Source organism: Protopterus annectens, chromosome 14.part0 (genome assembly GCF_019279795.1).
Source record: "Protopterus annectens isolate FY-2018-M chromosome 14.part0, PAN1.0, whole genome shotgun sequence".
Taxonomy (NCBI): Eukaryota; Metazoa; Chordata; order Ceratodontiformes; family Protopteridae; genus Protopterus; species Protopterus annectens.
In genome coordinates this window covers 173,221,136-173,236,614 of record NC_056748.1, presented here as the reverse complement: position 1 = coordinate 173,236,614, position 15,479 = coordinate 173,221,136, and the positions used below count along the sequence as shown (strand labels likewise).

The 15,479-nt window shown below is 43.3% G+C and overlaps 1 protein-coding gene across 1 annotated transcript in view; it reads right to left on the bottom strand.

The window, feature by feature from the left end:
• The window catches only part of DCLRE1A (DNA cross-link repair 1A), a 1,235,225-nt gene that overhangs the window by 9,209 nt on the left and 1,210,537 nt on the right, over nucleotides 1–15,479 (bottom strand). Inside the window, exon 8 of the mRNA XM_044055939.1 lies at nucleotides 14,501–14,642. Within this exon, the coding sequence (XP_043911874.1) occupies nucleotides 14,501–14,642 (142 nt within the window). The remainder of the gene's footprint in view (nucleotides 1–14,500; nucleotides 14,643–15,479) is intronic.

The following is a 15,479-nucleotide window of genomic DNA, read 5'->3' as shown; positions in this document are numbered from 1 at the left end:
TGCTCACAGACCTGCTTCAACAAAAGTTAACACTTTTATGTTGGAGACAAAGGAAATGGAAAGCTGCTGGGACTACTGAACACACCTTACTGAAAACATGCAGTACGTTAATGAGAACCTTCACTAACAGAAACAGACCAGGAGACTGATTACATGATTTGGGATAGTGCGGACTTTGTAGAAAAAAATCTCTCATCACATCATACAGCTTAAAACCCTAATTTTCTGAGAAGAGAAAAAAACTAAAATTGTGCTTTCCAAGAAAAAGAAATGCAAGAAGTAACACTCTTGTAAAATGGAAGAGGCAGTACAATATTCCAAAATGCAACTCAGGCAGCAAGCCGGGATTAGGGACGTAAAAAGGAAGTGGTTGCAGTGTGACCAAAAGAAAGTATAATTGTGTTAGTAATATACCATAACAGTAGATGCTCAAACATATCACTGTTGCAGTATTCATTACTTCTGGGACTTCGCCTTGTGTCCCATTCATCTGACCAGTCTTCAAAATCTCCAGACCCTTCCCTTGCATAGGATACACCTATCCATATATACACAATAGCACAATGAGCTAAGAGAGGCATACATCTGTACCATTTACACAGCTTTCTTAACTCCTAATATGAGAAGGCCTTGTCAGTAATCAACATTAGGCATCACTGGGACAGGATGAATGTAAATGTGATAGGTTGCTGTCAAAGTGTAGGTCTTGGAAACCTGTATATGGGGGGTCGCTTCTTTAGTTAGGCCCTATCTACTCTGGTTCAAGGGGATGTGTGAGGAAATAGAAGATGCAGGCAAAACTAAGGAGGCTCTCTCTGGCCCAAGAGGAAAGGGAGAATCCACAGAGATGACGATGTGTGGGAATACATACTGCAACAGTGATCCACCAACACCTACCATTACAGTAAACTACCTACACAATTCTCTCTCATGGACAGAGGCAGTCATTATTAATTTTCATTATACTCATTCCTTTATGAACTTTGTTCCTCTACACACTACAGTTAAGGTAACCTGAGATAAATACAGCTAGGCTTGTCAAGGCTCCAGGGCTATCAGCCTAGTAACCTCTTATGAGCCTACTATGTTCATCATTAGAGTATTGTTGCAGTACTCATTACTGGGTCAACTTCCACAGCTTAAACCAGCTTGGCGGAGGAAGCCATCTACGAGGCACTGCAAAGGATGACTTCGGGGACTGCCTTGGTAAACCCTGTTCTAGCATCAAACAGCAAGTCAACTTGTAGCTTTTGGCAAATGTAGGGACAAGAAGACCACATAGCTGTTACAGAATGGATCTTGTACCATCTCACTGCATAAAGGCCATTATGGTGGCTATTGCTCTAGTGGAGTGAGCTTTAACTGGACAAGGCAGCTTCTGGCCCTTGCTGAGGTACCAGAAGTGAATGCAATGACAAAGCCACCTGGATACTTTGTTTTAACACTGGCTGTCCTTTCTCTTTGTCAGTGGAGACAAACAATCTCTAAGTTTTCCCGAAGTTCTTGGAACTATCACAGGTGAAACCTCAGCTGCCTGTTTGTCCAGAGTGCAGAACTCTCTACCCTTTGTTCTCAGGGCAGAGAAAGAAGACTGGCAGCTGCATGGTCTAGTTGAGGGTAACTTTAGGCAAGGAGGAGGAGGAAGCGGTGCTGGTGCTGATCCTGTCCCCGAGAAAAACTAGGAACGGTGAGGTACAAATTAGTATCTGCAGTTCTGAGACTCTTCTGGCTGAGGTAATGGCTACAACAAGAGCTGTCCTTCAGGAAAGGAATTTCAGAGAAATGCTAATTGCTGTCTCAAAATGGAGTGAGGCGCTTTTCCTCTGTGGATCAATGACAAATATGCAGGATCCATTCAAAAATGGTTTAACTTGTGGAAGGCTGGAAAAGGAGTGGAACCTGGTGAGAGGTGTACCCTAAAACAGGTGTAAACAAGCCCAGCCTGAAGTATTTCACTCAAGTACTGTAGGTTCATGGGTGTTCCTATTTGTCTAGGGTCTTTTCTGGCACCAGGAGAAGAAACAAAAATTATGTAATTACTAGAAAGGAAAGTTTAGTTTGTCTCTGTCCATACACTGTAAACGGATGGACTCTTCGAAGGAGCATCTTCTCTGCAGTAATGGATATCTCGCTAGCTCAATTGCCTCGGTTTACCCATAATTCCTCTGTCCTACTGAATTTCAATTTTTCTCTATAGGATCATGGGAGATTACTAGGCTATAGTTTAGATTGTCTCTGTCCATACACTGTAAACGGATGGACTTTTTACCGAAGGAGCATCTTCTCTGCAGTAATGGATATCTCACTAGCTCAATCGCCACCGTTTACCCATAATTTTTCCGTCCTGCTGAATTTCTCTCTATAGGATCATGGGAGATTACTAGGCTATTGACCTAGAGGTCATTTTAAGCCTAGCTGTTACAACCCAATGTAATACCATAAAGGTAATAGTCAATACCCAAGACTGCATTTAGTGATGACTGACCAGGAGGGTTGCGGGTGCTATTCCTGGTAAGAATTTACTGTGCCCCATTCCCATTATCCAGGTTCCTCTTGAAAAGTGTGATAGAGGTGCTCTGTTTCGCATGATCTACTGCAGTCAAAGGAACTACTGTAGGAACTTTATAAGCATACAGTATGCTTCACCTCAACTGAGGAAATGTAAACAACTTGCAAAAAGGAAATTATGTACCTAGTTCACCAAATTCTAAATCTGTAGTGCTCCTCCAGGTCTCTGCAGATAATGACAGTTTGGAGAGGGACTGGTAGTTGGGTTGTTTACAGCGTACAAAGACAAATTAAATCTGGGGTCAATGTTCGGCCATCGAATGGCACATTCATCAAACGGCCATTCACCAAACATAAACCACTGAAAGTCCCTTTCAGCGAAACCACACCCCCTAATTATATATACCAACTCCGGGATTGCACTGCAGTGGGGAAAGGCAAAGTTTCCTTATCACTACGTTACCTAAATGTACATAACTGCTGTTTACTTTCCTTTGGCCAACTATGGCTGATCTATGTATTTTTTTAAGATGATGTGCCTTCTCAAGGAAAGGCACTTCCAGAGTTTGCGTTCAGTGAGTGGTCATTTGATGAATGTGCCATATGATGGCTGAACATAGATCCTTAAATCTGTTTTGGTAAGTACATAACTTTCGATTTATGTTGGTCTTGTCTATATACTATAAACAGATGGACCAAATCACTGCAGACCTTTAGGAGGTATGTGATATTGGGTAATATTGCCAGCCCAGCTATCTGGAATTTTGTAAATAATTCTATGTCATTTGTGAACAGTGATATGACTTATACAGAATTGCATGTTATGTACTGAGCTTCAAGAATGTAACCGCAACATACCCTGCTGGAATATAGAAGAATAATTTACAAAACTTCATGGAAATAAGTTGAAATTAAGTGCTTTATTATTGTGCTATAAAAGTTAGTTTCAATGCAGCAAGGAGACAAGATGTCTAGAGCTAGAAGTTTTTTATATTGTCTTGGAGAGTATTTACTAGGTTTAAAATGTAAAAAGCGTTTTATGGCTTTATGACTTCCTAGCAGCTGCACAGTTCTGAGAGATATGTATTTTTAGCACAGATATGTTAAAAACTCTGTTAGTTTCTGGTTTAGCTTGGGAACTAAAGTCAGGTGACAAAAAGTGATGATATCCAAGCTAACCCAGCAGTAATACTTGATATTGATTTAAGAACTCTCTCAGATGGAGACTGGGCATTTTGTATTTTGTCTTGGACCTAGCAAGAACATCCACTGATCATCACCATCTGCACTTGCTCTGTAAGTAATTTCTTAGGGCATATTAACTTTTTTTAGATATAGATAGGAATATAGTAAATATTAGTTTAGATGCTTTATGTATTTATTTGAAACTGTCCCGCAGTGTTGTTTTGAATATTCCATGTGATTTTGAACTCTGAAGTAACTGTCTTTGTTTACCGAGTATTGTCTTGTTCTGTTATTATTTATTATTAACTATATTTAAACCTATCTTTGTGGCTGATATTTGTGAGACATATTTAAACTCGTAGAGTACTTGCAGAGGTATGTGGTGACACTGTACAAGCCACTCCTAAATAACCTTGCTCTTGGTTGAAACTAACATTTGGTTAATAGTAACATTACACAGTAGGATTGGACACTCTTTGTAAGGACCTTATAGCAGCTGATAAAGAGTTGGCTGGTGGCAGCTGGAACTCCCTTACAGTCTAGACAAAAGAGGGCATAGCTAGTAAACCTGTGCCAGCATTTCCCAGGTGTGTGTGCATGTTCACTTGTATATAAAGCGAATCACAAAGTAGGTGTGTGTGTGACTGGGCAGGGGCACGAAGCACTGGTAGGACAAAGAGGGTGCTGGAAGTTTTGGATTGACCACTTGGCTGAGATCTCAACCCTATAGCTATGCCAGTGGGGAGTCTTACTGAGGATCTGAAGAAAGAGGGAGAAACCAGCCCCAGACTGACTGTGATCTCTGCGTGTTCTTAAGGGAAATTGCACTTTACTGTGCGTGTACTTGTAATCCTCCATTTATGTACATTCCTCACTGTTGCCAGTGGTAAAGATTGAGGCTTCTTGATTACTGGGCCAGTACAGGGGCATCACATATTAATTGATTGGCAGTGGTGGAATATCCACATCACATATTAACTGGTTGACAATGGTGAGATAGCCACATCACATATTAATTGGCTTGTAGTGGTGCAGATATTGAATTCCTGTAGCTTGTGTACAGTGGTCACTGAAGGTGCTTGTACTCTTAATCAGCCATGCAATGAACATTCACAGTTCATATCACAATTGTTTTATTTTTTGTTAGCTTAGTCAGTCAGGGAAAGCAGGCAACCATGCCAGTTGGCTGAGATGTGTCAGGCTAAAGGACTGGGGCATGCCAACCTGACTAAAGCAGACATGACTGCAGCTTTAGTCACAGCTGCATTGCAGAATAGCAACCAGAAGGATAATCAGACTGGCCTTGGAGATGTGCAACTCTCAGACAATGGACAGCTCAACCTTTCCACAGAGGACTTAAAAATCCATCTAGAGTTAAAAAGATTTGAGTTGGAGGCCAAGAGTTTGGAAATAGAAGGAGCAGAGAGAGAGAGAGACGTCTTGAGGCTGAGCAAAATGAGAAACTGCGATGGCTGGAAGCTGAGGAGAAGGAGAGACAGAGACAACATGAAAAGGAGATGCTGACTCTTTGCCAGAGTCATGGAGGTAATGAGGAAGGGAGTAACCGAACCCCAGAAGCAATAAAGGTCAGTAAATTTCTTCCACAATTTACAGAGGGGGATAATTTTGATAGTTTCATTCACATGTTTGATAGGGTATGTAAACATATGTAAACAGTATAATGTTGACCAAGGGCTCTGGGTATGGTTCCTGACTGCCTTACTCCATGGTAAAGCTGTAACTGTTATTTCTAAATTGTCCGATATGGATAGTTTAAATTATAATGTTGTAAAGAACTGTCTTTTAGAAATCTTTTAAGTTAACACTAAGGGCTTATAGAAAAAAAGCTTTGTAAGTACAGACGGAAGGCAGATGAAGGTTTATGTGAATACATTGCTGAACTAAGTACTTATTTTCATAGGTGGGTGAGTGGATGTCAGGTCACCACTTTTGAAGGGCTGGCAGACCTTTTGGTGAAGGAACAAGCCCTTAGCACTTTGCCTGAAGACATGAGAAACTGGTTAGCTGATAGACATTGCATAGATTAGTACTAAGCTAACTGCCCTTGTGCCATTTTAAGCCTAGCCAATTATCCCTTGTGAGACTCAAACCCTGCACCTTGTGTTTGTAAGGAAAACACCTTAACCATTAGGCTACCCTCCAAACCCTACTGCTGCAGATAAGCTGGGGAAGAAGGGAGACCATACCTAGCAAGCAGGGCATCACTGCATAGGAAAGGGGCACCCAGTGCTGCTCATGGGTCTAAGGGAACCCATGGTGGGCCCCAACAGAGTCTGCCAGTAGCAGGGGAAGCCACTAGTCCAGGACCATGGGTTAAATGTTTTAAATGCAAGCAGTGGGGCCATGTAGCATATAGATGTCCATGGAGGCAAGGTGAGGAACAAAACGTGGGAGAGTAAGTGGGAATGACAAAATGCCAGCAGTAAGTTGTCTCGAGACAAGGGTACAAACTACCACAAGAGGTTATATCTTAGTAAATGGGAGAGAGGCCACTGCTAAGAGAGAGACCACCTCTGACCTAACCATTGTGAAGCCTGCAATGGTTACAGAGGAGAACTACTTGCTTGGGCAGTCTACTCCAGTCACAGCTTTAGGAGTTCCCCTATCTTTTTCAGCATTAAAAAGAACCTTGAGTAGATGCCAGATCTGATTTGGTCTGGTGGGACCCCTCTGGATGACTCTTTCTAGCAGCTTTGTAATTTATAATGCTACTTCTTCCCTCTGTCTGGGTGGAACATTGGGAATATTTTTCCTTGGTTTTGGTACTTGTAAAAATGGAGTAGTACACCATCTGGATAGGATGCTTTGCACCCAACAATAGTTTGTGATGGTAACCAAGCATTTGGGTGCAAGGACAAGTGTCCCTCGACTGCCTCCAGAGAGGGCAGTTGGTCAACTTCTCAGGAGCACTGAAAGGATCTGTCCGAGAACGAATCTCGTGATCCTTGATTGTGCAGACTCTTTCTGCCACTATAGTTGTTCCCCCCTCTGACTCTGGGGGAAAAAGTCTCCTTGTGACTCCTGAAAAGGACCTTGAGAGACTTTTTGAACCACATTTTCTTAACACCATGCTAGTTCCTGAAGAAAGGTCTCTGTGGGGCAGAAAAATGGATTCTGACAGCAGACAAGGTCTTTCTGTCTTTTTCACTACAGGAAAGATTGGGGCCAAACAATGATGATCCATCAAAAGAAGCACTGATGAAGGACGCCTTGAAAGGTTCAACAAAGTTGCAACCAGGTATGATGCCTAAAAGCAATACCTAAACTGGCAGCCCTTAAGAGACCCTCTGCAGCATGTGAGATTAGCCTCATGGATGGGTTACAGATAGAATGTAGGGTGGCCAGTATCTACAGACATAGGCCCTGGGGAAGAGCTACAGAGTTCCTTAATCAGATCCCTCTGTAGTCTGGTGAAGTGTACCAGCGATCGTAATGGGAAGGTCACTGATGCGTAGCCCCATTTCCCAAATCTGTCTAAAGCCCTAGACTCCCTGGTAGGGGGATGGACAGTGGAGCTTCGCTCTGCTAGCTCCTTCTTGGTGGCTGCCGCAACAACTATGGCATCTACAGGGATACCCTTTGCCCACTGCTGTCTGTCAGTGGAAGCGCGGAGGATCCTGTTGGGTGATTTGGGGATAGGTTGCACAGCCTCTGGCTCCTTCCACTCCCTGTGGGAGACAAGGTCAATAAGGTCATCCGCAAGGGGGAGGGGACACCCAAGATGTAGATGGGTCAGACCTGAAGGCTTCCAATGGCCTTGATTCCTCCTGGGTAGGGTTTTGGGCAAACCACCCACCTTTTTGGCAAAGGATTTTAAGGAAGTCTCCAAATGAGACATCTTCAGCTGCAGAGCTTAGGACCCTTCCTCCTCATCGAAGTTGGTGTCCGCTGTGACGGACTCCTGGGGGGAATCCAGGTGTCTCCTTTTGCACCGTCTCTTAGGAGGGACCTCCTCGGTGGGACGCTTTGGGGAGGTATCAGAAGAGATGGGGGACTCAAACAAGAACTGATTGGAAGTGCTTTCGGGTTGGCTGTCCTAGAGGTGGTTGAACAGAGGGCTCAGACACAGGATCCAAAGCAGGGGTGGGACATGGATCAGAGGATGTGAAGGTTAGAGCTCTTCTAGGTAGAGAGAGAACCCACTCCACCACCTTGAATGCAGAAAGACCTAGTGAGGTCGAAAGCAGCATCTCCGGAGCTGAAACTCTCAAGGCAGACAACCCCTGATGCCCACAGATCTCCCTCTCCAGGAGGTGAGTCGGCACTGAGTTGTCGAATGACAAAGCTCCGAGAGGAAGTCATGGCTTCAAAAACTTAGGAGTCAAAGTCAACCCCTTGGATCCGACACTGAGGAGCTGAGCGGGTCAGGGAGATGGTCAGAGTTGAAGTGACAGGCACTGTCGTATTTAACTTCTCGACTCTCAAGGCCTTCAGATCACAGGACTACGAAGCAGGTGGTTGGATCAGAGAAGAAGCAACTGGAATAAAGGCAGATGGATGGCTCACAGATCCAGAGGGGGATGTAGCTGGCAAAAGCCCCGTCTGGATTTGTGTCCTGAGAAATTTTCTCATCATTCTATCAACCTCCGCTTCCAAAAGACTGTGGGAAGACCTGGCAGACGAGGAGGTGGAGGAAGGCATGGAAAACTTCTAGGTGCCCAGTAGATCGAAGACTCAGAGGGATCAGTTTCAGGGAGGTTCTATGAGCAAGAATTGTTGGAGAGGCAGTCACAGCCAGTGCTGATCCGAAATCTTCAGATCAGAGGGCTTCTGAACCTTTTTTGGCAGTTCAGTCACAGGTAGAGGAGAAGACTTACCCAAGGAATGCTTACGGTGTTCCTGAGATTCTTTAGATTTCTTGGGGTTTAAGCCCCTGAAGTAGAAGTGCCAAGGGACGAAGCAGAAAAAGGCAGAAGGCCACTGAGTATCAATGTGTTCCTTTTGTCACTTACGGCACGCTGGTTAAAGCCCATGCAAATAGAGTAAGGGGACTTTAAGCGCTTAGGCCTAAGCAGTAAATGCACTCACTGTGGGCATTACATTGAGGAATCTTGTGCCCACAGGAAGTGCATTTTTTTTAAACCAAGCAGTTTATCAGACATGGTGTACACAAACTACACTCTAAAAAGAAAAAGGAAAGAACAGAGTGGAAGAGAAGGTTAGACAGAGATGAAACAAAGATGTACACATGGATGAAGAAATTTTACCTAAGAATTCTATAAGTAAAAATGTTTTTGGTTTCTCTGTATTGGGGTAAGGTAGTTAGAGAAAGAAGAATAAAGAGGATACAGAGAACTACGGAATCCACAAAAAACGCAATAACCCACTAGGAGCTCGAAAGAGTCGCAATCCTGGTCCATCTTGATGAGCGGCAAACAAGAACTGAGGTAATCTGGGGGAATTACACATAATGGGCAAGGGAGAAGCTCGAGAATCGGATCCTAGGGCTATAGAAAACAGCTGAGTCAGATCCAAGGATCAGATCTGATCTCACAGGTTGGGGAATGAATGAAAATTAGATCCGATGTTCAAATCTGTTGTGTGAGCTGGCTCAAATGGCAGCAATTCAAGTCTTTCCAACATGGAATTAGGTTCCAAGGGAGAGTGGGATGGCGAAGGGTGGGAGTGACGGGATGGGGAGATGAAATATTCTTACTTGGAAGGCTATGCACAACTTGTGAGGGGCCAGAAGGGAAGATGAAAGCCTTGGGGACAGAAGAAGATGGCAGCCAAATGTACCTTAATGGAGGAAAAGCTGGATTCTGAATTGAAGATCTCTACTAAGAAGGATAAAGCAGAAGAAACAGAGGCTGAGAAAGGGTCTGGCACTGGACTCATTACTCATGCAGAAACTCTGCAACATTTATGTCTAAATCTTCCTGCTGGTAAGTTTTTAAGAAGAAGGAATAAGTTGCAACGCCTTGGGAGGAAACAGAGTTCCTGGCCATTACCAGAAGTGGAGAAACCATGTGATTAACTGCAGAAAATGCACATCTGGGTGAGGCTGCCCAGATGGTTGAGACAGCACATGGAAGTATTGTGGTAGGAGCGGTTTCCTTATCAAGCGATTGTGGCTTTCCTGTATGAACAATGATGTAAAAAGTACAGTTGGGAATGTATACAGGAGCCTGTGGGAGTCAAGAGTGGACCGAATGGTCTTCTGGATGTCTGCCCCTGATAAGTGAGGAAGTAAAAGAAGTCTCTGCACTTGGTATTGAAGGGTGAAGAGAAGACACAGCAGCCAAAACTTCTGAAAGTGATGTGAAATTTTCTATGCAGCTGATCTGTTGAGAGACCATTTGTGTGGAGCAAAATTTGCCTGCTCAACCTGTCCACAATGATGTTGGCCTTCCCTGATATGTGTGGTGCAATCAGAAAAATAAGCAAAGATATGGCCCATTCCCAAAACCCCAATGTTTTTCTGCAGATTAAACAGTATCTTGTCTCACCCTGCATGTTGTAGTACAGCACCGTCATATGGTCTGAGTGAATAGATACTACACCTTAGGGAAGGAGGTCCTGGAAGGCCTGCAGTATTAGGTAGACTATCCTCATCTCCAAGATGTTTATGTGCAGTTGGGCCTACAATTTTGTCCATGTTCTTAGACCATCCTATGTAAATAGTGCTTTCTCAACCCCACAGCGGATGCATCTGTAGCTACTTTAGCTGTACGCAAGGGTTGTAGAAACGAATGGCCTGTTACAAGGATGTCTGGGTGTGTCCACCATGAGAAGTGCTTACAAGGATGTCTGGGTGTGTCCACCATGAGAAGTGCTTACAAGGATGTCTGGGTGTATCCACCATGAGAAATGCTTTAAAACAAACCCTAGACAGCCTGATTATCTTAGACACAGGGCCTAGCGATTGGCACCACTGGACCTTGAAGTGTCCACTTATGAACCATAGCTGTGTTCAGTTTTGCGCTCTGACACAAATTTTGTACACCATGCACTACAGAAAATCAGGTGGCAGAATGGGCAATTTCAAAAAGTGTCTAGTTGGCAACTGATAACAGGTTTTGGCATGGTTCCATTTGAGGCCTGGCTAAGTTGACTGTGATTCACAAGGAGAGGCATGGGTGGAGTCATCATTCCCTTGCTAGTAAAAGCTGTTCTTTTGGGGTGACAACAATAAGACAGTCACATTCAAGTAAAGAAACATTCTGATTTCTAGTTAACTGCAAGTAGGCGGCTACTGGAACCATGCATCTGGTGAACACCCAGGGGACTGTGGTAAGATCAAAGGGTAGGGCTTTAAACTAGTAAAAAGATTGGCCCCATCTGAAAACGTAGACATTTTCTCAATGACAGTGTTGGCAATCTTGATGTGGAGATAGGCAATTTAAAAGATCCTAACAGCACAATCAATTTCCTTCTTACAACCAAGGAAGGGTAGATTGAACCATGACCGTCCGGAAGGTCTCTTTCTTGAAAAGTTGATTTAGATGGTTGAGATCCAAAATTGGTTTGAGGTCCTGAATCTTTCTGGGTACCAAGAAGAATCTTGAGTAAAACCTGGATCCTTTCTGGTCTGTTGGAACTCTGGGATGGCTCTCCCGGACATAAGATTTACTATCTCTAGTTCTACTGCCTTTCTCTGTCAGGGCGGAATCACTGGTGCTTTATTGGATACTTTGAGAAATGTCATTGTATAGCCTCACTATACAATCTCCTCAATGCAGCTGTCACACATGATGGCCTCCCATACATTTGGATACAAGGAAAGTCATCCTCTGACTGCTTCCAGAGTAGGTCAGATGGCAACTTCTCAGGGGAAGGAAAGCAGAGCTCCTGTTGCTGCAGACCAATTCTTCCTCTAGGAAGGAGGTCAAAAGAAAAATTTCCTCTGACTTGGCAATTTCTACTAAACTGTTTCTGGGGCTGTTGGGACTTTCCGTACAAAATGTTCTTGTCTCCTTTTTTGGTTTATTTGGAAAGATCTTTGAGGAGCTGAAAACTTTATTCCAAGAGCAGTAAGCATCTTTCATGTTTGCTTGCTTACATTGCTGAGACTTATCTTTTATTTTTTGCTCCAAAAGGGATGACACAGCTCACCTTGAAACCAGTTAGGGATAACCAGGCCTAAAGTCTCATGGCAAAGCCTGAATATGTGGAATGAGCTGCTCCATCTGTGGCATTATGAAGAAGACACATGGAGAGCAATGCTACTGAATTCAGAGTTGCCATTTGGGACTCTAACTGCTTGCAGGTATCTCCAGAGAAGGGCAGCTGTTTCAGAGTTTTTGTCAGCTAGATCTCTCTGAAAATGTATTGTGTGTGCCATGTAGTTCATAGCGCTAACACAGACTGTACTGGATTCATAAACACATTTTCTTCATCTATCCATCATCTTGAATTATTTAGAGAATGAATATCTTTGGGCATTCTCAGCAACCTCTCATATCGAATCTGCTGACACCACAACAGAGTCAACAAGAGGTCCCTTGCTTCAATGACACCTATCCTTGGCGAGCCACATCACTCTATAAGGTTTCTGGAGAATAGGCTTGGCAATGTCTAGTTCCCACTAAGCTCCGTTGTAGACCATAAGCATTTTTTTCTCAGGAGGAGGAACCAATCAGGCCGGGGGGGGGGGGGGACTTGGAGGGGACTCATCTGAGTTTCCTTGAGGAGTGTCTAACCCAGACTGCAGATATCCTGTATGATCTTATGGTTCTTGATAATCAACCTTAACCCACCAGGACCAACTACTGGTTCACAATTAGAGGTGTAAAAGGAAGGAACATATGGAGTGGATGCCTGTTTCAGCTGGCAGAGCCTGGATGATCTTCTCAAAACAAAAGGTTCAGCAGATCTGTGACAACAGCATAGAGAGGGACAGAAGAGCAACATCAGCCACTGTCACTAACAACTCCAGTGCACAGAGTAGGTTTTGGCACAGAAGGGTCACATATGGAGTATACTGTCACTGACAACTGTCCTGAAACTATTGGTGCCCAAGGCTGGCACTGATATCTTTGCCCCAATCCTGTTGTGCCTACTGAAGGTTGGCATAAGTGCTAATGTGACGCAACCACTGGTACCAAAAGCACAGCTATCTAGAAAGGGACATCCGGAGGTGCCATGAGTATCAGCACAGGTTCACCCATGGTTATGAAACTTGGCATGTGAATCCTGGGCCCGGGATATGAAGTGAACTAGCAGGGTGTTGGAATTCTTGTGACACACTCTAGAGACAGAAGTGGGCCAAGACCACACCAAGTTGACGTGTCTTTATAAAAGCATCATCATCTTATCTTGGTCTACTTGAAAACTGCGCTGGAGGAAAGAAGAGATGCAGCCAAAGCTAATCTGGTGGATGACTATCTGGACAGCTCCTGTTCTGAGGAGAAGCTTCCAGCTCTCCTCCTCAGTCTACAGTTTATATTGAAGTCTCTTGTATGGGTGAAGTACTAGGGGTCCAAAGGTCATGGATGTGGAGAAGGGGATATCATTCTGGGTACTTCTAAGGGACGCAGCTTTTCTACAGTGGGACATTCCAACTCCTCTAGGTGTCATTTCTACTTTTTCTTCTCCTTGTCAGCTTTGATTTTTCTCCTTAGCAGGATCCCTTTAAAAAAAAACAAAAAAGAAAAACTTAGAAACACGAGGCCTCCTTGATTCTTTAAAATCTATGAGCATGTCTCAGTGTACTGGTAACAGAAGGACATTAATATTCTACACTCCAAGCTGTCAGCCTCAAGGTCTGCAGTTTGGGGTGGATAACAGAGCCTCACTCGAGATGGTAGGTCCAATAAGTAAGGGGTGCCTGGCAGTATCCCTCTGCAATCTCCATTAGTAATCAAAAACAAGCTTTCTCAGCTAGAAGGTTGCCAAGAGAAGCATCCTTGTTTTTCTCCTGACTTTCTGGTAGAATACTGGGATCAAGGGAAGGCATATATGAAGTGCACTGCCCAAGTTACAGAAAAGTCATCTATCATTCTGGCCTCCTTTGCATGGTTTCCTGGAACTAAATATTTTAGCTGCCTGTTTTCCTTGGCAGCAAACAGATTTAGCTGTGGGATGCCTCACCAGTGAATTAGATGATGGAAGACCTCCCAGTGCAGTATCTACATGTGGAGGCCTGCTGTGGTTCTGTTGAACTGGTCTGCAACAGAATTTAGTTCTCAGACAACGTATGTTGCTTTCAGGCTCATGTACGGAATTCGCCACTTCTAGGCCATGCAGTTGATAAGATCTCAATCTTCCCAGGACCTGCATTTCAATGTGCATTTTAATGCATCACATAACCAGGGTGTCAGGTATGAAATGCCACACTTTTAACAGCTTTTAATATTGTGATTAGGCCCGAGACATACAGGCATCTATTCTGATGGTCTTGACACATGATCTGGTGACCACTAAGCAGGCTTAGCTTTGTTAGGCATCGAACACAGTAACTAATTTACAAATGTTAGGAGAAAATTAAACTGCACAGCTGGTTAGAAACAAAAGGTGGATTTGAGAAATACACAGAGTCAAAGGGAACCACAGCAGGCTAGGACAGCAGACAGATTCAGATAAAAGGAAAATGTCACATAAGACAACACAATGAAAAAAAGGAACCAACTGCTCCGTCATTAGACAGGATTCCTCAGAGTAAGACATTTTATTACAAGGCTCTTATAAAGTATGAGTTGTCAATATGAGTTTATAAGTTACGTCTTGCTGTATTTTACTCATCTTCCTCAATCTGTAACTATTTCCTTATCTAGAGCAAAACAACTTAAGAACACAAACTCATCTCCAATTAAGAATGTACAAATGAACATGATTATGTAATTACCATAGATGGTGATCTTTCCTCGGACTTGTGGCTTAATATCAGTTAGCGAATCACACTTATCCGTGTATGTCCATCCAGTGGGCTTGAAGGCAAGTACTTGGTCGAATCTGTCAGAAAAACTGCTTAGATGGGCTTGTAAATGCTACAGAAAAAAAAAGATCAGAATTTTGTATTACGACACAAAATATATAGGTTTGAGACTCACAATGATTCATGCAATTAAGGAAATGTTTATAAACATACATCCATAAGAGCCTTGTGCCCATCACTTGTTTACCTTTTTATAACATTGTATCTACTGCTATTTCAAGATCTTTAAATGACTGTTCACATTCTACCTGTTATTTTTTCATTAAACAAAGGTTGTGTTTTGCGAAGTTTCTTGATCCCCTGGTTTGTAAGCATTGAACAAAACCAAAATGTAACAGCCACTTGCAAATCATCTGTTTGTTACATGTCTGTACTTCAAGAATACTATCTTATAAAACACACTGCATGAGTTAGGATGTGTTGTCTAGAGAAAAACACTAGACAGTGTAGGTGGAACTGGAAAATAGACATCTCAGTGGTGTAAATAAAACTCCTTGAAGATCTGCTGTTCCTCTCCCCTGACCCTGCAAGGCATTGCTTGTGCTTAGAAAATGGCCAGTGCTAGAAACACTTCTAATTTTAATATCCACTGCAGAATTACTTCACAGATGGTCCTAATGCTGAATAGTTCCTCCACTGGTGAGGAATTTTCCAAATCAGGACTGGATGTTTTACATAACTGCAACCCTGCAATCTGAATACTACAGTGAAACTGTGGAGTTACAAGCATTAGTCTACGGATATGACTGATAGCGGTGGTAAGAAACTGGACAGACCATCCTCCCCTTCACAAAACTAAACAATTTAAATTTTGATGCATCTGCTTTTGCATACTTGAGTTTTGGTCTGTGACACCCAGAGTGGCATAGTGGGCAGCTTTGTTGCCTCT